The following is a 25,546-nucleotide window of genomic DNA, read 5'->3' on the forward strand; positions in this document are numbered from 1 at the left end:
TTGTTTACAAGGGGCTTGAGCCTAAACGGTACCTGCCAGCAGACTTCCAACACTGACCTTCAGCACTTGATGAAGCAACAATGTCTGACTATGGCTGCTGTAACAACCAGGAAGGCTCGTTGTCTCTCCATTAAGCTCTGCTTTGGTGCCATTTATACTCACCAAGGCGAAGGATTCACATTGTCCTTGTTCCCATTTCCAAGCCCCTTCTCTTAAACCAGCTGCAAAACCAGGCTCATTTGGTAGATGGACCCGGCGTCAACTTTATCCTGCTCTATTTCCCTTACTGAAGATTCAAATGTACCATTCACTTATTGATCATGTACTTTAGTAAGCCAAAGTGATCTTTTCAAAACACACACTTTCTTGATCACAACACTTTTGTTTTACTGAAACCTCTTGCTTTATGGATAAATATGGGACCCTTTAACAAACCCTGCAGATCTACCCGCCACCCATATACCCTGACATTAACGTGCTTCTTCCTCTCACTCTTTCTCCCTCCCTGCTCCATGTCTCTCCCTCTTTCCCTTCTAGCTCATGTAGCCTTTTTTTTTTTTTCCATATCACTGGCCAAGGCTCCTCTCTGTGGAACTTTGGCATGCACTGTCCCTCAGCCTGGAATGCTCCCTAACCCTAAGTCTAGTTCACTCATCCCTTAAGATATCTGCTCAAGTTGTCACCTTTCCTGCCCAGCCCTGCCACAATTTTACATTTGCTTTTGTGTTTCTTTGAAGTCTGTCTTCCACTCTAGATTGTAAGCTTGGTGGAGGCAGGACTAGGTTTTGCTCACTATTGTATCCCACATAACCAGCACAGTTCCTGGCACAGGATAATTGTTGAATGAATAGTTTTTGAATAAATGATCAAAAAGAATAAATGAATGAATAAAAAAGAACGTGGCACAATTGTAGGAGCAGAATCAGTGATATTTTGATGTGTCTGTTAGTTCAGGAAGGAAAGAGGAGGATTAAATTATGTAAAGGCAAAAAATTCAAGTTAGTGGCTGGATAATTGTTGAGTAGATGAAACCTTTGCCTGCATACTAAGGTGGAAGCAGCTGACACAGGAGGAGCAATCAGAAGCTGGTTAAGCAAAGCTATCATCTCATAACATACCCCAAGTCTGAAGGCTTATAAAAGAATTGAAAGATGAAAAATGGTCTTTCTACCCTCACCACTCAATATCCATTATTTCTTTATGGCTACTACCTAGGGTGACTTTATCTTTGAACTTTTCCCCACCCAAAGATATACATCTTAGTTTGCTGCTATCTCACCACTGGGTTAGAGATGATGGCCCTTTCCCCTGAATCAATCCACCACCTCCCACTTACAGCTCTGTAGGAGTAATACCCAGTGCTGGAGAATGAAGGCCTCCTGCCTACACTGTTCCTCACACAGAACACAGCATGAGGAGGTGTAAGACATTGGCAGACCGTGGAGAACTTTTCAGGGGTGGACTGGCCAACCTCTTTGATATTTGTGCCAGAAATGAAACTGAGTAATAGAAATATTATCCTGGAATATCCAAGCACATCACTAAATCCTTTTTGAAGTCCAGAAAACATGGAGGCTTAAGGCTCCCACAAGAACCCAGTTCATGCCTTCACCCTGTTCTATGACATATTCTCTGGGTTTCTGAGCATTGCAGGGCAGTCTCTCTAGCTTATAAGCTCCAAGAACATCGGAGTCATATCAAGGACCAAGAATTTCAGATACAGGAGAGTACTTTCAAAATGTAGCTTGATCTAATGGCTGTCAACAGAGACAATATTGGTCTCCTTTTAGTACTTCGGGCTAATTATTAAATGATTCTAAACCAGAATAGAAGTGATGTTTATCTGTCTTTTAATAATGATAAATTCTTATTATGTGTTTCGAATCAAACTTACTCTCTAGGCAGTCAACAGAATTTCTGATTCTTAGCTAAAATTCTCCTTCACTTATCTCTTAAACCCCCCAGCAAAAAGCTCAACAACACAACAACCTTTCAGAATGGCAAATTGGAGATACCCTTGCAATGTGCACATCGGCCAACTCTATTGGTGCTAAATAGTAACTCAGAGTAGGAAGCAGTCTGAGTCTCAAGCAAGGTGGTCATGTCCCTTCCACAAGACTTCTAGGAAGAATAGCATAGGACAATGGTTCTCAAATATGAGTGGACATCAGAAGAGCCTGGAAGACATGTTCACACACAGGTTTCTGGACACTACCCCTAGAATTTTCTATTCAGTAGGCCTGAGGAGAGGGGTCTGTGAATTTATTTTTCTAATAAATTCCCAGGTGATGCTGATGCTGTTGTCATCAGAATCATTGGCACTGATATTAGGCACAGAGCCTTAGTAATCAAACTAGAGAGATATTGGGTTCAAGTTCCAGTTCATCCATTAACAAATTGTGTAAACTTGGATAAATTACTTAATCTCACCAATGCTCCTCCCTTCATCTGTAAAAGGATATACGAGCAGCAACTCCAAAAGAGTTATACTACCCTACTAGTAGCCTTTGAGTCAATTCTGACTCATTGCAATCCCATGTGTGTCAGAGTAGAACTGAGCTCCATATGATTTTCAAGGCTGATTTTTCAGAAATAGATCTCCATACTTTTCTTCCAAGGTACCTCTGGGTGTTTTCAAACCTCCAACCATTTGGTTAATGCACTGAAATGCTAACCAAAAGGTTGAAGGTTTGAGTGTACACAGAGGTACCTTTGAAGGAAGGCTGGCAGATCCAGGTTAGATTAGCATCTATCTGAACATGTTAGCCATTTGCATCATGGATTAATGGATTAAAGGAGATAGGAAATGCCCTATGTGTTAACACATGCTATGGAAAGAAATTGTAGATGCAACTCGGAAACTTAGGAGTGTGTTGCCAATCCCCTAAGGCAGAAAATAGGAATGGAAAGATTGAGCTGGAGAAAGAAGGCCAGCAGGAAGGGAAGGTGTCCACCAACCTGGAGCCCCTAGGGCACTGCCAGAAGTTTCTCACTATTGGAGCTTTGGGTGCAGGAATACAGAGAGAGAGAGAGAGAGGAGCTAACAAAGCAGACAGGGGAGATTGTGGATTGTCCTGGGTGCCTTGCCAAAGAGTTTGGATTGTGTCATGTGCTGATAAAGGGTTTAAAGCAGCCCTTCTCAGTACTCTATGACCTGCGGTGATGGGGACTCCTAGTGGGAAATCCTGAAAGCTCTAGCCTACAGACCTGGAAATCCTGGACCTCAGCAGAGCTCTCTATAAAGCAGTAGCAGTTTCCTTAAGTGTCTCTTACCTTTTCTTCATCATTGAGACCATTTGTGATTAATATTTCCAGCATTGTACTTTTAGAACCTCCCATTACAGTGAACCATCATCTTCCTTAGAATCTGTCGATTCCACTTTTAAACCATTCACTCTTAAAAATATCCTTATGCCCCTGGATTCCATTTAAGCCTCTACTCTTTGTGCTTCTTTTTATATGTGAATATTCAAAAGGTAAATTCACTATGTTAACGATTAGTGCATTAGGCAGAGCATGATAATTCTTATTGCTCACGTGGGATATTTTTTCAGCCTGTGTGGTTTTACTGAAAAGGAGATTGATGGTAACTGTGATGTGAATTTAGTTGAAAATATCTGCTTTCCTAGATACACAGTCCCTGGTCTGTTTCACCCCCCAGCACACACACACACACACACACATACTTTTCCTCTAAAACTTAGCACCTCTCACTAATACACTCTTGCCAAGATATCATTCTCTCCATGAACTTCAATAAACTGGCAGTGAACTCATGAGCTGGAAACACAATTTGCATTAAAAATTGGATTCACAGCAGGCAGTCTGCCTGGGACCACATGTCTAGGAAAGCAGTCATTTTTAACTAAGGATATTCCAAATCTAGATAGTATAGGGCTGCTATACTCTGAAGCCACAAATGCTGACCTACTGGAAGCAAAATTACTGTAGTGCATGCTGGTAATTAAACTTGTCAATTAAGTTTCTGAACCCCTCCAGCATAATACACATACTCTCATCTTGGGGTCTATTGTTGGGTTCCTGGATCCCATTATATTCTACTTGTGACATGTACTATGATCACTGCCCCTCTCTAGCACTCCCTGATTTGCTTACCCTGTTTGCCTTTTTCTTTTTCCCATTGAATTTATTAGCTTCGAATTATACTGCAAAGTTCACTGGATTATTGTATTTATCTTCAATCTATCTCCTGAGCTACAAGTCAAGTCCCGCCAGGAAAGAGATGTGTTTGCACATGAACGTATCCCAAATACCTGGAATAGTGCCTGATACATAACCAGTTGCTGTCAAGTTATTTCTGGCCCATGGTGACCCCATGTGTCATGTGTAACTGTGTTCTATAGGGTTTTCTTTCAGTGATGGATCTTTCAGAAGCAGATCACCAGGTCTTTCTTCTGAGGTGCCTCTGGGTAGACTTGAACTACCGGCTTTTAGATTAGTTGTTGAGTGCTTAACCATTCGTGCTACAAAAATACTCTGCCTGCTATGTAGTAGGTGCTTAATAACTATATGCTGGATAAATTAATGAATGCGTTTTCAACTATCCAATTACTCAAATAATCTCTTCTTTTGGTATCCTAACTGCCAACATGTTAATCTATTTGTTCCCTAAAATGTTTTGACAACTTTACTAACAGAACGGTAGACAGGATCATGAGAAATTATACCTCACCTCGAAGAGCAACTAGTCCCATGGGGGAGACACATATGTACCTAAATGTCAGTTGATATGTAGGGTGAATTTAAAATATGAACAAAGTGCAATAGAGCATAGAATATTCCATTCGGCTGCATTACTATGTGATAGGAAACATCTTCCTAGAGGACAGAACTTTGTAAAAAATGACTAGCAGAAGTTTGCTGGGAGGAGAGAGGAGGGAGGAAGGTGCTAATTTAAAGTATATCCTAAAGTAGAAGATTGTATGATGGGCTTGGGGAACTGGAAGTCTCTTGGGAATAGTTGAGCATGGGGATATGTCTTAGTTGGGACCCCCCCAGAAGCAGGCTTTAAGACAAAGTGCAAGCAGTTTATGAGAGTGATGAAAGAACATGCCAGTGGTGGAGTGGGAAAGCATGACAGGGATGGGAAGGCAGCCAGTGGAGATTATGTTATCAGGCCAGCTACCCCTGAGGGCTACTGGAACTTAATCCTGCTGGAAACACTGGAAAATGATTCAGAACACAGGCTTCGGAGTTACCTCCTGGGTGGGGCAATGGAGCAGGTGTTCATCCACCAAATCCCCATCTTTCTTTGTCAAGGACAACTCCTGGGTGTAGTGCCCTGGCACTTCAGGCATGTGGCATGTGTCTGACAGAACAGCCTTCTGAGGTGCTGGAGAAAGCATCAATTGCAAATGCAAGCAGATATTCTCACCTGGCTTCTGCACACGCAGGTGGTAAAACCAAGGGATGCGCACAAGATATCCAAAGCATCCATTACAGTTTGTAAAGAGAGTGTTGTTATTGTTATGTGCCGTTGAGTCGGACCTGACTCATAGTGACCCCTCCTTGGGTTTCCGAGGCAGTATCACTACAGAACTAGATTGCCCAACCTTCCTTCCGAGGAGTGGCTGGTGGGTTTGAACCACCAGCCTTCTGGTTAACAGTCAAGTGCCTTAGGCACTATGCTACCAGAGCTCCTCCCTGTAAAGAGAGTAGCAGGGGATAAAGGCAGAAACTTAGACAAGGGCTAAATTTTGCAGGCTCTTATATGTCATTAAGGAGCTGTGGTGGCACTGTGGTTAAAGCATTTGGCTGCTAACCAAAAGAAGGTTAATGGTTTGAACCCACTAGCTGCTCTGTGGGGGGAAAGGTAAGACGGTCTGCTTCCATAAAGCCTTGGAAACCCTATGGGGGTTTCCTGTCCTATAGGGTTACTGTGAGTCAGAATTGACTCGATGGCAGTGGGTTAGATGTCATTATTTGGATCTTGTTTCTACACTGAGGAAGCATTGGGAGATTTTTAGGTAGGAGAGTGATGTGATAAAATTTGAATTTGAGAGAGACCACTCTGGTTGCAGAGTACCAGATATGAGAGATAATGGGTCCAGGAGAACAATTAGGAAGCTGTGTCCACCACATAGGATAGGGTTGATAGGGCCAGAAATCAAGCAGTGGTGCTGGAGATGGGGAGGAGCAGACCATCCTGACAGATGTCCTGGAGATAGAATTGACAGAAATTGTGAGGGATTGAGTGTGAGGAGAAATAGAGTTTTCCAGAAGCAGAAAAGGAAGTAATGGGTTCTCCACCTCTTTCAGAGAGGTAGGGGTTGAGGATGACTTTCTCATGTAGGCTTCCCTGATTGGAGGTGGTAGCATTAACCTAGCTAGAAAATATAAGAGGGAAATTGATATTGGAATAAAATGATAAATCTTGTTGTATATGTTGAGTTGAAGATACCTGGAAAATGTCAAGTGACAAGTCCAATAGGTAGTAGATATGGGATTATTGAACCCAGGAAAAAAATCTATACTGGAAAATGCTGTTTAGGAATCACCAGCTTGTAGAAGACATTTGAAGCCGGGGAAGCAGAAGACATTTGGGGATAAATAACTAGAAGTTTACCATGTTGGATATGTTAGTTGAATATTCCTAACAATAGCTCCCTACTACCAGGTAGTCTGCCAACCTAGACGTGGAATGACCTCTATTATCTCTGGGTAATGCTTTGCCTTTATTTCTTTCCATATCTTTCCAAAATGATTTTTCCCCCTTCAACAGAATCGTATACGAAGAAGAAACAAGACAAATTGTGTGATTTGTGGCAAGCCGTGTAAACTCTTAATTACCAGCTTTTTCATCTGTAAAGTGGGGCTATCGTAAGCAGAGATCAGCTTGTCTGAGAGAGAGTCAATTAATTAAAAAAAAAAGTCTTGAAAGATACAAACTTTGCAAAACTATGGAAAGGAAAGTCACATATTTCCCTCCTGAACACAAAAGATATCAAACTCATGTTCTTACCTTTCAAGGCACTAAGCCTGTTTTGGGCAAGGACACTCCTGACTGAAACATTAGAAGCACTGGTCTCCACTAACACTGTACCTATAACCTGATCATGTTAGTTAGTTCTTTTTTACCTAAGACTTGGTGATTGACTGCAAAGCGCCTGACCTTGGGATCATCTTCTAGAACAGACACAAAAAGCAAGCAGCTGAAATCGCTGTGATAAGAGCCCTTTATAACAGTTCACCTTCCTTCTGCATGGGTTTTGCATCTGAGTGTCTACAGATGTATGCTTTTCCTGCCAAACTGTTCTCCTGGCAATGGTTGACCCCTCCACAAGCATGCATAGGTGATAACATTTCTTTCACCCTTTTGGCATCTAAACATGACGCTCTATCTGGTAACAATGAATTTAACTCCTGATTGTTTATGGCATGGCTCTAGGCAGAATGGGCTGTGAATGCCTGCACTATATTTGACTCCATCAACTCTTATTATATGTATGTCAGAGAAAAAACACAGCCTCCTGAAGATGAGCGGGCCCCAAAGACAGCCACTGTCAAAATACTGCCTGTGGCATGTGAATAAATACACAAAGCATTGCCAAAAGTTGCACAGTCTTAAAACATCTGCCGGATCACCCCAACCAGCTTCCCTCACATTCTCAGGCCCTGCCAGTGTTGCCACCATTTCTTCACTCACTCAAGTTCAAATCCATGGATTTGACCCCTCTTCCTCTACTCATCCCCTGCATGCAGGTGGTAATCATTGATCAATAAAATAGTAATAGTTTGGCTGTTACAACAACATTATGAGGTAGACAATCTTTATTCCATTGTGCAGCCAAGGAAACTAAGGTTAGGGAAGTACGAATTAACTAGTTGCCATCAAGTGGATTCTGACTCATGGTGACCCCATGGATGTCAGAATAAACTATGCTCCATAGGGTTTCCAATGAGGAGCTCTGGTACCATAGTGCCTAAGTCACTTGACTGCTAACCAGAAGGCTGGTGATTCAAACCCGCAAGCCACTACTTGGAAGGAAGTTTGTGCAATCTACTTCTGTAGTGATATCGCCTTGGAAACCCAAGGAGAGGTCGCTATGAGTCAGGGCCGATGGCACATAACAACAACAACAACAAACAGTTTTTGGAAGTAGGTTCACTAGACATTTTTTCTGAGGTGCATTTGGGTAGACTCAAGCCCTCAACCTTTCAGCTAGCAGCTGAACACATTAACCATTTGTCCTGAGAAGTTACATAGCTAATCCAAAATCACACAGCTAGAAAGTGGCTATGCTGGAATTTGGAAGCAGGTTTTTCTGCCACTAAATTGTACTATATTCCCATTGGTAGGACATCAGTAATCATATCATCCCCTCCTTTATACAGCGTTTTGAAGTTTTCCAAAACACTGTTACAAGGCCTATCATTTTGAGTCTACAAAGAGAGTAGAAAAGGAGGCAGAACATGTTCTACACCCATTCTCACAGAAGAAGTAACTAAGAAAGACTCAGAGTTTAACTGACTTGTTCAAAGTCACACATCTATCTGAACCTGGATTCAGATCTTCTGAGTCTTTATACTATTTTCATAAAGATTGTGCTTTTTAAGCCGCTGTTTCTTCTTTTGAAATGTCAAATGTTTGAAATTTACTAGGAGGCTGATTCTGATCTATCACAAAGAAATTTCTGGTAGTCAGAGTTTGGGAAAAATTGAAGAAGAGGTAACAGAGTTCTCTGACCATTTTGGTGTTCATTCAAACACTGGGCAGCCATTGGGCAAGAAAAGCATTATGAGAGATCAAGCCTGGCCCCTGTGGAGAAGGAGGCAGCCAGAGCAAATAGACCCAGAGCAAATAGTCCCATCTCTCCCTGAGATTCTACCAGTTATTAGTTGTGGTCAAGTCGACTCCAACTCATAGTAACTCCATGACTGTCAGTGTAGAACTGTGCTCCATATGGTTTTTAATGGCTGGATCAACTCAATGGCAACTATGAGTTGAATTATGATTACTAATTCAGTGATCTTGGACAGATTACTTACATTTCTTGAGCCTCTGTTTCCTTGCCTTTAAACGGGAGCAATACTTATCTCCATTAGCTGACTCTGAGACTTAAATTTGTAAAAGCAGCTAGCTTTTCCAGAAAAGACCTTATTGTTGACCCAAGCCTGGCCTTACAATCTCCAAACAACACAATCACATCACTTCTATCTCTGCTCCTTTAGCCATTTTGCAAGTCCATCATTCATGCTACTGTAAGCTGGTTGTTTTTTATCTCATAGAAAACTTTGGCCTGTTACAAATTCGTCTTAGAAAATTACAACCCAAAATACACTAGACAGTTGCATAAGCTCCCCAACTCCATGGTGTCTTTTCCACAACCAGTTCCTGCCTGTCTGGCAAACCGTGAATGGCAGAGAGAGCAAAGCTGGCCGTCTCCAGGGGGGTTGGGGCCCCGGGCACATAACACCGTGTAAAATCTGGTTAAGATGAATATCAAGAGCAGCCTTGAAAGCAAAAAAGTCAAAGCAGGTCAGACAGCAGCCAGGGGAATGCAGGAAGGGGAGGAGGGCGTGAGTCATAAGTCTTGCCTGTGGGGATCATAGGAACAGTTTCCAGTGAGCGGCAGACTCTCTGCGTCTTGGACGCTGAGCCCCAACTTGCTGCCTGGTGGATGTAGATCTTAGCCTGGGGCTGGACTCTGATATCTCAGGACCTCCTGAAGTGGGGCCCCAAGTAGTTGCCCTGACTGCCTGTTCCCTAGAAGTGATGCTAAAGAGGCACCCAAGCGAACAGCAATGTAATGAATGCAAGGAGGCCTAGTAACCCCCATGCTAGCACTCAGAGGCTCTGTGTGGAGGGGTTTTGGTGAGGAGCAGTGGAGGTCCGACCAGGTGAGGAGAGTTCTGTCTCACTACAAGTAACCTCCAGTTAAGGCAGCTCTTCTCCCAGAGGTACTGAGTCATTCTCCAGGCTCATGTAGACTTTCTAGAGCTATCGTGTTTATCTCTGGTGAATTCTGATGTTTTCTGCAAGATCCTCTTCGGTTCTCCATATGACTCTGTTTAACTCCTTCTGTGAGGTGACACCAGACAGGTGAATTCTCACTTTCTGTAGTGGAGGAAGAGAGAGGCTGCTGCTTGACCAGCATGCAGGACCTGGCTCTCCACAGCACAGCCAGGTGGAAGGATGTATCTAGAACACCTGAAGGAGATGTCAAGGCATTAAAGCAAAAGATAAAAGAGAAAGACACATTTCAGCCATAACATTCCGAATTGTTTTGACATCTCATGATGTTATTACAGTCTAAGTAATGACATGGTGGGAAAAAGGCCTGGCAACCTACTTCCAAAACCCAGCCAGTGAAAGCCCTTTGGATCACAAGGGTCCCAAGCCACAGCTGATCGTGGGGATGACGCAGGACCAGGCAGTGTGGCATTCTGTTTTGAAGGGGTCACCATGAGTTGAGGCAACTCCAAAGCAGCTAACAGCAACAACAATAATGCTTTGGTTTTAAATGAAGGTCATACAAATTAGCTCATTATCAACTCCTGACCACAGTGTTAAATGCTGAGTGAAATTCAGTCAAAGTCACAGCAATTTTATGTTATTCAAGGAAGCCAGAAGGGTAATATCACTCAATAGAAAAATTGCTGACCTGTCAAATATTGCTTTGAGGTGCCTACGGTTATTAGCAAATTAGTAGTTCTAGAATTGTGGGTTTAGGGTAGGTGGTAAAAGGGCATAGGGTTACCATTTTCCTGAACAGAATTGACTAGTCCTTGGTCCTAACCAAATAGGAAGGATCATGGGTTGTTAAAAACTTAATGACTTGATAAGGACTGGAGTCTATTCTAAGTGGTCCCTGAACTTTTGTGCAGGAAGGAAATCTTTTCCAGATATTTTATTTATATTTTCCATGTATTTCTAAATCAACCACAATATAAGAAAAAACATTATCTGGTATTACTCAGGAAAAGAACAGGGAACTAGAAGGCTTGGGGTTATTGATCTTACTTTATGAAGCTGAAGAAAGGCTAAATTATTGAAAGCCATGGGACTAATAAGAGGATTGGAGTGTCTCTGTAGCTCTTATCACTTTCTTGTGTTGCTTAGCTGAGGCGCCTGATTGTGCTCTCTGGAAGAGTAACAGCTAACATGTATTGAGCAGTTCATGTGTTAACTCATTTAATCCTTTTAACAGTTTTACTACATAACCCAAATCCCACAGCCATCAAGTCGATTCTGACTCATAGCAACCCTATAGGACAGAGTAGAACTGCTCTTTAGGTTTTCCAAGACTATAAATCTTTATAGAAGCAGACTGCCCCCCTCTTTCTCGCATGGAGCAGCTGGTGGGTTCAAACTGCCAGCCTTTTGGTTAGCAGCCCAGTGCTTTGCACAGCACACCAGAGCTCCTTATTTTTATGACATTGGTGCAATTGTTTCCATTTTACAGATGAGTTGACTGAGCCTCAGAGAGATTACATAACTTGTCCAAAGTTAGAGAGTTAACACGAGGCAGTGCTGAGATTCATATCTAGGACACCTGAATCTATATACTTTCATTCCACCTGTATTCTCCCTCTAAGGGGTAGACATGGCTCCCTGAATGGAGAGAGGGCAGGTCAGGCCATCTAAGCACACAGTGGAAATGAGAGGCATGTTGAAGCCAGGAAAATGGCATCCTCTCTATGGTGGAGCCAGGTGAGGGTATAGTCCCATGTTCCGTGTTTGGAGAATCTAAAGCTCTGATAAGATGCAAACCACACAGAAGGAGTTTGGCATGTGGGAAAACACCTGAGAAACTCTCTCTCACTTCTCTCTCTCAATCTGCCTCTCTCTATAGATAGAAAGATGATGATGTTGAAAGATGATAGATAGATAGATAGATAATCACCCAGGGATTCTGTGACATCCTGGCTCACAACACTGTTCTCTGTCTCCCCCTCCCCAACATACACCACTTTAATTTTTACCTGTTCATTTGTGCCACCCTCACTGAGACAGAGAAGTACCAGGCAATATGTCCTGCTACACATCAAGTAAGAAAGCAGTTTGTCCCTGTCTTTCTGCTCCCATTAAAGTTCCTTCCACCCACCTAAAGGAGCAGCAAGTAATCCAGGAGGAGGGACCTCTCCACAATGAGTCTAAGAAACCCACTGACTTGGTGAAGCTCTGCCAGAGTCCAACAAAGGGAAGAGAAGCCTTGTGTGTCCTGTCCGATGGAGACTGCCCCATTTTTGACAGACTTTTACCTCAGCAGCCTGAGGGACACAGTCATGGCTCTGGAATTTTCCACAGCAAAGTTTAGGAAAAATTGGCTCTGCTTTGGTACAGAGAGGCTATCTGCAAGGTGCCGCTAATAATAAAAAATACCTTGAGGAAGTTGTATTTTACAGCTCAATTGCTTGAGAGGTCATTGTTGTAGATCTACAGGGTCATTAATTTTAGTTGCCTCATCATCACCCACTTGTGCAGCCAATACATTATTTAAGATCCCTCAAGGGTAGTAGAAAAGCTGCAGTTTGGGATCCAGTCAGACCTAGATTTGAATGATGTTCAGAGAGTTAGCATCGTGTTGATGCTTAAATTCTTCATTTGGTCCATTGGAGCTGATTGCACCCGCCTACACCATAGTACTATTAGAGGTTTAAAGAGACAACATACTTAACCCATTGCCATCAAATCAACTCTGATTCATGTCAACCCTGAGTGTGTAAGAGTGCGACTGTTCTCCCTTGGGTTTTTAATAGCTAATCCTTTGGAAGTAGGTTGCAAGTCTGTCTTCCAAGATGCCTCTGGGTGGATTTGAACCTTCAACCTACTGGTTATCAGCTGGGTGTGTTAACAATTTTCACCACCCAGGGACTCCAATATATTTAAAGTATTTGATAATCATCACTAATATTTTGCCATTCACTGTGCTAGGTGCTTTAGATCTGTTTTCTCATTTGATCTCCACCACAGCCCATGAGAAAGGGATTATCATCTTCATTTTATACAACAAGAATATCAGGGAACTATGTGACTTGATCACTGTTAGACAGCTGGAGAATGGAGCCAAAATATGTCCAGGTGGGTCTGACTCCAAAATGTGTACATTAATTCAATACCATGTAGTGAACACTGAATATGCTTCCTACTTCACTAGCACACAATAGGCACACAGCAAACTGGTTCTCTGCCTTCTTTCCACACTTAAACAAACAAAAAAACACAAAATGTGTTGTTGAGTTGATTCTGACACATAGCAACCGTATCACACAGAGTTGGGTTTCTAAGGCTATAAATCTTTATGGGGAGCTCTGGTAGCATAGTGGCTAAATCACTTGACTGCTAACCAGAAGGCTGGCGGTTCAAACCCACCAGCCACTCCTCGGAAGGAAGGTTGGGCAATCCTACTTCCGTAGTGATACTGCCTCGGAAACCCAAGGAGGGGTCGCTATGAGTCGGGGCTGACTCGATGGCACATAACAACAACAACAACAAATCTTTATGGAAGCAGACTGCCACAACTTTGTCCCTTGGAGCAGCTGGTGGATTTGAACCATCAACCCTTCAGTCAACAGACCAGTGCTTAAGCACTGCAACACCGGGGTCCTTCTTCCACACTTAGGTTTTTTAAAAAGCATAATCTGGTCACTCTCAGTAAAACACATGGACTCCTGACTCATCAAATGCTTACCCTGTCACTAAGGGACGGACACCTTCTGAGTGCTGTGTTCCATACAAACCTGTCACTAATCACACTGACTCATCTCTGGCAGGAGAGCATCTACTGTGGTGTTAATGATGACCCAATAAAAGACTAATTACCAATTACCATTACCGCAGCCAGGATCAGTTTCATTGTAGTCAGTGCAATGTCCAGGCCTTGGAATGTAAATTCCTCCTCTTTTCAAGGCTTCTCTTTTCTCTTAATTAGCATTTAAGCTGAAATGTCTTACCCTGTGAAGGCAGTGAAGGTAAGGCATGAGGAAAGATGAGTGTGGGAGAGGAGAGATGAAGTCAGCCCTTCTGTGCTTGTTACAGAGGAGGCACAAGGGTAATATGAGGACGTTCCTTCCCTTGGGCACTGGAGTGGAGAAGTGACTGCAGTGGTACTTTGAAGGGTTATAATAGCAAGTTATAAAAGCTGTTAAGGAGGCACTTTTGGTTGCTATAGAAATGAAAGTGGATGATAACAAGTCCCATTCTTGTGTCTGTTCTGTTAAGACTTAACTATCACAGGAAACATTAGATTTTAATAAACTCTTTGGGAAGAACTTTAAAAGTTTCGCTGATCAGCGTCCTAGGATGCTTGTTTAGTTCAGAAGTGTCAGGAAGGCTCAGTGGACCACATTTCTGATAATTTCCTCTGCCACCTTCATCCCCTCCAAAGTAAAGTATATGATGCACTCCTTAGTACTTGAGAGCGCCATACTCACTCATGGGCTTATTGGAAGCTTTCTTCGGCAACCTGTCTTTTTACTCCTGAGCCCTACCTTGCACTTCACACAACGGGCCCCTGCTCTTGCAATTTATTCACTTTCTTAGTGTCTCTCAATGTAACTTGTGTTGGGTAGTTGATAATGTTTCCCAAAAGATAAACAAGTTATTCTCTCAAATTTTGACCATTTGCTCTGTCACTGTATTAACATTCATACATCTTTCACTGGGAATGCATAGGGTGCTACACAATTTACCCCATGAGCATGGGCCCTCTGCAGCCACAAATGGTGTGAATATGTGGGATTAAGCATCTTAATTCTGCAGTGTGGGAGGCCTGAATGTACCAATGAACCTGTGGAAGTTCTAGGCTTGCTACATGAATAGCAAAGACAGCCCACTAAATAAAGAAACTGCCAAGACTTATACCCACCTTGGATTGACAATGAATGTATTTCCCATTACCATCCTCTGCTTACAAGAAAGTTTTCATGACCTTCCTCATCCACAGATTCAATATGTTTTATACATTTATTTAATTGTAGATAATAATCATAATCAATAATCATACTCATGACTTTTCCTCCTTGTGTCTTGTCTTCTAACCAAGTGTTCAGTGCCTTTTTAATTTGTACTTCCGTAAGCTAGAATTTGGAGGCCCTGGTGGTGCAGTGAACATACTTGGCTGCTAACTGAAAGTTAGCAAAGTCTACCCAGAGACATCTTGGAAGAAAAGCACGGCTATTTGGTTCTGAAAACTCAGCCAATGATAATCCTATACAGCACGGGCTACCCTAACCCATGGGGTCACCAGGAGTGGAAATCCACTCAACAACATCTGGTTTTAAGCTAGAGTTTATGGTGATTTTTCATTAACAAAGGGTCAACAAAAAACTCTCCTAATTGAGGAAAGATACATAGGACCCAACCCATGTGTTCTAGATTTCCATATAAATTGGAACTAGAGAGGGTTACTATAGTTCTGATGGTAAGCTATTTTGGGAAACCAGTTTATTTTGTTATCAGACAACAGTTAAAGCCCAAACAAAACCAAACCCACAGCCATCAAGTTCATTCCGACTCACTGAGCTGTGATAGGACAGACTAGAACTGCCCTATAAGGTTTCCAAGGCTGTAATCTTTATGGAAGCAGATTGCCTCATCTTTCTCTCATGAGGTAGGCTGGCGGGTTCAAAATGCCTACCTTTTAGTTAGCAGCTGAATGCCTTAACCACAGTGCCACCACAGTTCCTCTAGAACTATATAGAAAATCTATGTCCAGAGCCCCAACAAATTTAACTTATTCATTCAAAAAATATTTTTTGGAGTTCCTTTTCAGGAGCTTATCATCTAAGGGAGAAAATAAACTGTTTTAAAATTTCAGTTTCTGTGAAAAATAGGATTTCCTTTTAATAAATGGTGGCCATTTTATCAGAGGGGCAAAAATTAAGATATATTCAATTATAGCTCAAAGAATCTTTGTTGTTGGAGTTTTTGTTTTTATTTATTTTTTTTATTTATTTTTTTTACAGTAAATTAGTTTTTGAAACCCTTAGCTCACCAAGTAGTTTAGATGAAACAAATGTTCAGGTTTTTCTTTTTATAACTAACAAAGCTACTTAGGACACTGAAAGGGGAAATGAATCCATACGAAGGAAGTATTGAAGAAAGAGCCTGGACTTAAAGTCAGAGTACAGGGGTCAAGGCTGAGTCACAGCCCAACTCTGTCACTTACCTAATTGAATGTGAATGTATGCAAGATGTTTATCTGAGCCTTGGTTACGTATCTATAAAAGGGGTTGTTTTCCATATTAAATATTACAGAGAACATTTGTAATATGGTAGGTGTTTACTACCAAAACCAAAACACCAACTCTGTTGCCGTCCATTCCAACGCATGGCAACCCCATGTGTTGCAACCCATCATGGGGTTGATGTGAACCAAGCAGCATTTCCTTTCATTGTTTGTGAGGTTATCATGAGTCACAGGCCAACTCAAAGCCAGTTAACAAGGAAAAAGAAAATCATGGTTTTCCACATTTGGAAAATATCTTCATTATCACAAGTTTCTAACAAACTGGCTCCCCAAGATGGTTGATACTCTTTGGACCCATCTGAAAGGGGCAGACAATCCTATGAGTTTTTGTGGTTAAATTAATATCGGCCTGTCAAAGAGCAAACTCATTGTGTAAACTTTTAAGTGAAGATGTTGCAGTCTCAGTTGATGGCCTCTTATTTTGAGCCATGCTATAAACCTTCATGCTTAATGAGGCTTTAAAAACTGACTTATTTCATTAGTATATAATTAATTGAAAGTGTTTGCAAGCATTATTGTAGCTGGTGGAAAGTAATAACTGTGTGGATTCCTTTTCATGAAAACTATCTTCATATAGTGATATCTCAAGTTGGAAATGAAGTATTAGCATCCTTGCAAAGGGACAGTATTGTTCTATTAGAGCTGTGGTGGTAGAGTCAAACCCCACTCTGAAGTTTCTGGCATCTGAGTGATAAACCACATAAAGAGACCTCATGCAAAGAATAGGTAACTCAGTGCCCCAAGGTTGATCATGGAAATAGCCATATAAAAAAACCAAAAGACTGATTTCTCAACATATGTTCCATCCAACTTCCCTTACTAATCACCTTTGTTAAAAAGTTGTTTTAAACTCACATGATAATCTATTTACTTTTGTGTTTATTAATTTATTTAATGTATTTATTTGCTTAAAATCTACTACAAATATGTCTCCCATCATACAAAGACATATGAAATCCAAAATAAAATATTGCTTTTCTTCAGAAGAAATTTAGCACTTCTGGCCTCATAAGCCTAAAAAATATTATTAATATGTGAGTCTCAACCACGTTTAGTAATGGTGATCTAATAAATGCACACCTATTCTGGATGATTTCACAAAGTTCATTTATAACTTGGACTCGTTGGCACAAACACATTCTGCCATGTTATCGAGACATAGAACTAGCAGAGCAAACCATTTACTTTTAAAGCTTTTAAGCTGCGTCTTCAACTTTGAGGCACCATTCCTCCCCATGCCATCAGACTTCTTCCACGTCCCTGGAACTGAGATGAGATATGCGGAGATAAGAAAGAACTAAAAGAGGGATGAAAACTTGTTGATCAGAGTGGAAAGACAATTTGAACATGATAATAATGGATAAAGATGCCAGAAAGAAGAGCTTGTAGAGTGAGGTAGAGAATAATATTGGACCCCTAAATCTCTGTTTTTAGCAGAGAGTTTTTCTAAGAAGTTTGTATATCATCCCTGTCATAAACATTCAGCTTCATTGTGCAATAAAGGGAGATGACAAGAATTTGCTGCTCTAACAACCAAAAAAAAGCAACTTCACTATGTCCTTGGAATCTGGCTTCTTCGGTTCCAAATGTGCAGTGGAAAACTTGTGCCTGCAAGGGCTGGGGGCAGTTGTTTATATAACTAATTGGACATCTACATAAATATGAAAATTAGGGCAGGTCCCTCTGTTCTCATCTGTTCTAAAGCCAAAGTTTGCTCTAAAATCAAGAGGCGTGTAGACTTGAGAAAGATGTACAGTTTAGCTGTCCTACACTGACTCTCTTACATAAGCTTCAAGGTTATAAAGTTTTCTACATTTTATTTTCAAATGGTAGGAGGAAAAATAAGTTTGAAGAGTCACTTATCAGAGAAGGAAAGAAGAGACACAGCCCCCTGCCCAGGAGGATTTTCAGTTATGGGAGAAAACTGTTTGTAGGTTGGAAAATGATGAGAAAAAGTGAAGACAGAGACGGGTGGGGAGGTATCCTGAGGATAGAAGATTAAGATCATTAGATGGAGAGTTGACATGAGGAGAGGCATACTTTCCTTAGACACAGGAGAAAAGCAAATTGTCAAGGAGAAAAAAAGAGAAGAATTTTGACCTTGAAAAGAAAAGAGCCTGAGGAAATTCAGATATCTTATCAGCAAATTACTGGACAATTACTTTCCAAAGATCGCAACCATTGAAAATTCCATGAAACACAGGTCTATCCTGAAACACATGGGGTCATCATGAATCAGAATTAACTCCAAGGCAACTGGTTTGGTTTTTGTTGTTGTTACCTGCCATCAAATAGGACCCAACCCATTGCCCTTGAATCAGATCCGATTCATAGCGACCCCTCCTTGGGTTTCCAAGGTGGTAATACTACAGAAGTAGATTGCCCAGCCTTCCTTCCAAGTTGTGACTGGTGAATTTTTAGTTATCAGCAAATTAGGAGGTGATGTCCTTCTAGACAAGAAAGGGTAGAGTTTGGGCCTTGGAAAAGATTGACCTAGCCCAAGTGGGGAATGCAGGAAGGAGCTAGAAAGCAATGGGTGAAAGGGTGGCCACGTAGTCATATTGTTATTACTGTTGTTATGTGCCATCAAGTTGGTTCCAACTTATAGTAAATCAATGTACAATAGAAAGAAACGTTGCCCAGTCCTGCACCATCCTCACAATCATTGCTATGTTTGAACTCACTGATGGCAGTCTTTGTGTCAGTCCATCTCTTTGAGGGTTTTCCTCTTTTTCACTGACCATCTACTTTACCAAACATGATGTCCTTCTCCAAGGGCTCATCCCTCCTGATACCTAGTTCAAAATACATGAGATGAAGTCTCAAGCCTTGCTTCTAAGGAACATTTAGGCTGTTCTTCCAAAATAGATTTGTTCATTCATTGAATATTCTACAGTATATTCAATATTCTTCACCAACACCATATTTCAAAGGCATCAATTCTTCTTTGGTCTTCCTTATTTATTGTCTACATTTTGTCTGCCTATGAGGCAATTGAAAATACTATGGCTTGGGTAAAAGTGATGTCTTAACTTTTTAACACTTTGAAGAGATCTTATGCAAGCAGATTTGCGCAATGAAATACATCATTTGATTTCTGGACTGCTGTTCCATGGGCGATGATTGTGGTTCCAAGTAAAATGAACTCCTTGACAACTTCAATATTTTCTCCATTTATCATGATGTTGCTTATTGGTCCAGTTGTGAGGTTTTTTGTTTTCTTTGTGTTGAGGTGTAATCCATATTTTTGGGTACCACATATGGTGAGCTGGACACTTGTTGTTAGGTGCTGTTGAGTCCTCTCTGACTCCTAGTGACCCTATGCACAGCAGAATGAAACACTGCCCAGTCCTGGCCAGTCTCACTATGCTTGCTATACCTGAGCCCATAGTTGCATCCACTATGTCAATCTATCTCATTGAGGGCCTTCCCCTTTTTTGTTGACCCTCCACTTTACCAGGCATGATATCCTTCCCCAGGGAATGGTTCCTTCTGACAACATGACCAAAGTAGGTGAGACAAAGTCTGGCCATTCTCACTTCCAAGAGCATTCTGGCTGCACTTATTCCAGGACAGATTTGTTAGTCCATTTAGCACTCCATGGTGCTCTTACATTTTTCTCCAACACCACAACCCAAAAGCATCAATTCTTCTTTGGTCTTCCTTGTTCATTGTCCAGCTCTTACATGTATAAGAGGCGATTGAAAATACCATAGCTTAGTCTTCAAGGAGACATCTTTGCTCTTCAGGACTTGAAAGAGATCTCTGCAGCAGATTTTCCCAATGTAATATGTCATCTGATGTCCTGACTGCTGCTTCCATTGGTGTTGATTGTAGAACCATGCTTCAAGTCATCCTTACTTTCAGCAAACAAAGTTGTGTCATCTCTGTATCGCAGGTTATTAATGAGTCTAGTGGGGCAAAAAAGTTTGTGTTTGGAGCAGGTATTTAAAATCTTGTATCTGGGGCAATTCCTAGTGATAATTACATCTAAGGTGGCACTCCCTTAATGCCAAGGACCATTACTGTTGAGCAGATCAAGGAAATCTGAGGCCAAGGTATTAGTGCCATCTACTGGTATTTGGAAACCAATGAGGAACCAAAAAAGAGAGAAACCAAAAACCAAACCAAACTCACTGGCTTTGAGTCAGTTCCAATTCATAGTGACTCCTCCTTGGGTTTCTGAGGCAGTATCTCTACCCAAGTAGATTGTCCACTCAGTCTTCCTTCTGAGGAGTGGCTGGTGGGTTTGAACTGCCAGCCTTCTGGTTAGCAGTCAAATGCCTTACACACTACACCACCAGAGCTCCCAAGAGAGAGGAGAATTTAAAATGCTCACAGTAATGTCCGAATAACCCCTGACTGACCTAGACATACCTCATCTGTAATTACAAAGAAACTTTGGATGTGGATATAGTATAACTTTCAGAACCATCTAAGTAACATTTAATTTAGCAGAACAAGGTATATTTACTTTAAAATTCTACCTTACATCATAAGGATTAAGATGGATGGATATCAGAAGTTGGACTGAACCAAACCACTGTGTTACTTCCTATAGACATTCCTTTTCCACTCAACATGTATCTTTTGATAGCTATCATATATATCATCCATATTTATCCATAAATATATATATATGTAATTCATATTTATCCATATATGTATTATATATAATCCACATGTATAATCTGCATTTATCTATATTTATCATCTGAGTTTGTAAACTTGATTATTTGCAATGGTTCTTTAGGCAATATTTACTTCTTACTACCCAGTCTGCCCTGGAAATGTGCTGGTCCCTAAACTGATAACTGCACTGCTCAATTGGTTGTACCTCCTACGACAAAACTGAAGGGATTATAGTAAGGCCAACAAGTAAGAGGAGGAATGGGAAAGCATGAACAAATATAAAGAAGGCTGTAGAAATATGATGCCCATAGTAATGAAATCATCTCAGTTTTAGATTACCACTCCTACTAGGCAAAAGCTCTAGTTTTTTTTTTCTTTCCTGAGACTGCTGATCACCAATACCACAACTAGTCCATCCAGCACTTTCATGAGAATTAGTAAAAGACTCTCCACACTGCAGGCTGAGACAGCCAACACCAGAGTACATGACTTGGTAAGACAAGCATGGGCTCAATTTTAGCCTCCACTGACCGTTTGCCCAGACCCCTTGTGCAGTAATCAACTTGCATATTTACATCTATTGTCTTTAAGGCCTGGAGAATCACTATTGAGTTAACAACCACAATCTTGTTCTAAAAGTACTATGTCAGATCCCTGAGCTAGATGGCACCTTAGAAGACAAAGAAGCACAGAGTCCAGGATGTGTAGACTATAACAGTAGTAGATGCTTGCATTACTCTAAGTCTAATGTATACTTTTCCCCCTCAATCAACAAAATTTAATAGAATAACTCTTCATGAAAGGTTTTTTCTGCTATGTAAAAAAACCTCTAACTGCTTCTTCAGTTTCATCCAGTTTCATCTTTGTGGTTTGGTACTCATAAGTGGAATATTTATGCATGTAAGGTTTACCTTACCCAAGTCAGTAAAGCCATGGAAAAAGTCAGAGGGGCTAATTTACCTCTATCCTTCACTTGTCATTATGTTTCCAGACTTTTTCAACTGCAATAAATCAGGCAGCAAGTCAGAGGTTCAGTAACACCACCTGATGAAACCCTAGACAGATCTTCCACACTGGAATTCAGATTGACAATATTCACACACACACACTTAGAATGCTGTAGAAGTAGGAATGAGGGTAAGTGAAACTCTATTTTCTGAACATGATCAGTAACTAAACCAGAAAAAGTAGGTCTTTGGACCAGACTAAAGTAGCCTGTCAATTTTTTTGAAGACAATGACAGGGAAGGATGTGTGATGAAGGCAGAAGGGCTGCATTCAGTGAGTAGAGACCCATCTCTGTATTAACCTTCAACAAGGTTGACTTTTCTCCAGCATCTTCACCATGGCTGTAATTTCTTAAATACTCACAAGAAATGTGTGAGCTGGACTTGCTTCTGTGGAAAGTCCTCATATTTGTTTTTCCTAGGGGCAAAAAAAAAATACACTTTCCAATTAAAGGAAGACTTCTCTGGCTGTCTCCTCATTGTTACTCTTTCAGGGTGATATGTAGCTTACATCTGCCAAATGTCAGCCAAGATTCAACTCCCACTCTTGACCAATATCCATAACCCCCCTCCTGGCAGATGGATCAAAATATGGGTGGGTCCTCTTGTTGTCTGACTTGAACAATACTATCACAGGAGTCTCTGTGGACCCAGAGACCTCAGCCTTTAATGGGAAAATCAGTAGGAGCTCAATGAAGGGGTCCTATGGGAAGCCCCCCTTGGCCTCTCCCTACTTACTAAATCTGTAACACATGTTGACTTGATCCAAAATTATGTCATTGCCTCATAACTTTTTGAGGTTCCAACTTCTGGGGCCCCTGGGAGAGGAGCATTTGTTATTATAAGGTCAAGATGTAAGGCTGGCAGCTGAAGCCATTCAAGGTCTCTCCCCTTTGCCATCTCCATTGTGTTCAGGCAGCCACAGAGAGATCTGGCTGCTTTCAGACTGACAGCCTCAGCTTCACTGCCATGTAGAAATGAAGTAAACAACTAGATTTTATTCCCCAGGAGAATACATTGACGATCATGGCCACTGTCAGATCTGTGAAGCCTCATGTGCCAAGTGCTGGGGACCAACCCAGGAAGACTGCACTGGCTGCCCCATCACAAGGTGAGTGGCCTCTCAGTATGTCCTGGTGGGCAGGAGCACATGGGTCACCACTGGGGCAGGATGGAGGGAGGGCCTGTACTGGATTAAAGAGCATCCCCCCTCAAAATTCACATCCACCTGGAACTTCAGAATGTGACTGTATTTGGAAATAGGGCTTTGCCAATGTAATTAGCTAGGGATCTTGGGGAAAAAAATCATCCTGGATTTAGGGTAGATCCTAAATCCAATGTCTTATGGTCTGCCAAGAAGAGGAGAGGACACAGAAACACAGAGAAGAAGACCATATAAAGATGAAGGCAAAGAGTGGAGTGAAGTGTCTGTCTACAAGCCAAGACATGCCAATAGTTGCTGGCAACCACCAGAAGACAAGAGAGTGACATGGGACAGTTTCTCCAGAAGGAATCAAGCTTGCTGACACCTGAATTTCATATTTCTACTGGACTGTGAGAAAACATATTTGTGCTGTTTTAAACTACCTGTTGTTGTTGTTGTTGTGTGCCATCGAGTCAGACCCGACTCATAACAACGCCTACTTGGGTTTCCAAGGCAGTATCACTAGCATAGTGCCTAAGGCACTTGACTGCTAACCAGAAGGCTGGCGGTTCAAACCCACCAGCCACTCCTTGGAAGGAAGGTTGGGCAATCCTACTTCCGTAGTGATACTGCCTCGGAAACCCAAGGAGGGGTCGCTATGAGTCGGGGCCGACTCGACAGCAAATAACAACAACAACAACATCACTACGGAAGTAGATTGCCCCATCTTCTTTCCGAGAAGTGGCTGGTGGGTTTGAACCGCCAGCCTTCTGGTTAGCAGTCAAGTGTCTTAGGCACTATGCTACCAGAGCTCCTCATTTGTGGAAATTTGTTATGGAAGCTCTAGGAAATTAATATACCACCCTATGGGCACCTCACAGGACAGGAAAAATAATTAAACTTCTTCCCATGAAACAGAAAATTTCCTTGATTTGGCTACACTTCTGTAACATCCTCTTGTGAAATGCCTAATGCCCATGAAAAGAACCAGTTCCCTGGCCTCTAAAGGGTCTTTCTCACTGATGGAAATGGGGCTTTTGATGTGGCTTTAAATGCCTGGAACCTCATTCTTATCTGTGCATCTATCCCTCAGCCATCTGCTGGAGAAAAATAGCCATATTTCTAGAGTTAGGCCCAGGGTGCACTGCTCTATGAAGCCATCGCTGACCTTTCCCAGTGGAATTAATCTTTTCTTATATCCCCCTGTGCTCTGTATGGCTTCTATAAGTGTACCTATAGCATTTTAAGACATTATTCATATACAAATCTGTCTCTGTCGTACTATAAATCCCTTGAGATACTCCTCTTTGTATCTCTAGCGCAGTGCTAAGACAATGTGGGCACTCAGCAAATGTTTGATAACTGAATGAACGAAAGAAGAGCAAGTAACTGAAAAGCCCAAGCATCTATGCTAACATACTGGGAATTTTTGACAGAGTTGGGGGGCCTGTTATAATTTTAGCAAATGGTCCACTAATGTCAGCATTTCACTTATGCTGCTAACTGAGTGTTTGAATGAATAGCCTCATCACTACTCTGCATAACACTGGGAAACATGGTCTCTTCCCAGACCAGGACAAGACTGCTCCAGGGGTAGATGCTTTACACCTCTGTGATGGACTTCACTCTGTCTTGCACAATACTCATTCTGTGCAATTCATCCTCTGGATTGCAGTACTCTTCAGAGTAGGAGCTATAATGTATTTATCCCTTTATTACCCACACTGCTCAAAACATAATAATAATTTAATAAATGTATGTTTTCTTGACCTGATAAAGTGTGTAGTCGATATCATGGGCTTGGCTTTCTAAATAGTTCTGTCATAAAAAGAAAGGAAAGAAACATGGAAGAAATAAAGCAAGGAAAGAAGGAAGAAAAGAGAAAACAATGGAAAAACAAAAGAACACTCTTAAGAATACTGAATGTTAACTGTGATAACATTGTCTGAGTGTCTCTCTAAGATATCTATATCTCTAAACATTGAATTTGCTTTTAAGCACATTCAGGGTATACAGCCAGCATTCTCAAAATGAGGTCTTGTTTCTCCTCCAACTCCACACCAATACAACAATGAAATGGCATAGGATGTTTGGACATCGTTTGGAATAAGACAACACTAACATTCATTGAATAAGGCATCCACCACCACCCAGTGTACATCATAGAAGTCACAATTACCCCAGTCTCGCTAGAAGTGAGAAAACAATTCTACCACCAAGTAAACCATTTTCAGATAATAATAAGACCAGTGGTACAAGAATATTAGAGGGGCAGTGTGATAGTTGAAGATCTGTCAACTTGGCTGGACTTCACTTGTGAGTGGTGTTCCCATGATGGATCACATGACTACGTCCTAAGAGGCCGGTCAGTCTAGGGGGAGTTTCCACAGGGGTGTGGCCTACCTGTAATACTATCCCAGGAACAAACTGGAAAAAACAGCATTCCAGATATATGCTTCCTGGAGCGAGCAGCTCGCTGCGCGCCCCGGAGGAGCCTTTTGGATTTTTTTCCTTTGTTGGGAACGACGGCTCTGCGTGTCGGTTCTGATT

The 25,546-nt window shown here is 41.6% G+C and overlaps 1 protein-coding gene across 1 annotated transcript in view; it reads left to right on the top strand.

Moving 5' to 3' along the window:
* PCSK5 (proprotein convertase subtilisin/kexin type 5) overlaps nucleotides 1-25,546 on the top strand; it is a 600,269-nt gene that overhangs the window by 412,643 nt on the left and 162,080 nt on the right. The window contains exon 21 of the mRNA XM_042780610.1: nucleotides 22,861-22,963. Within this exon, the coding sequence (XP_042636544.1) occupies nucleotides 22,861-22,963 (103 nt within the window). The remainder of the gene's footprint in view (nucleotides 1-22,860; nucleotides 22,964-25,546) is intronic.

Source organism: Orycteropus afer, unplaced genomic scaffold, assembly GCF_000298275.1.
Source record: "Orycteropus afer afer isolate SDZICR_OR568_19922 unplaced genomic scaffold, OryAfe1.0 scaffold00005, whole genome shotgun sequence".
Classification (NCBI taxonomy): Eukaryota; Metazoa; Chordata; class Mammalia; order Tubulidentata; family Orycteropodidae; genus Orycteropus; species Orycteropus afer.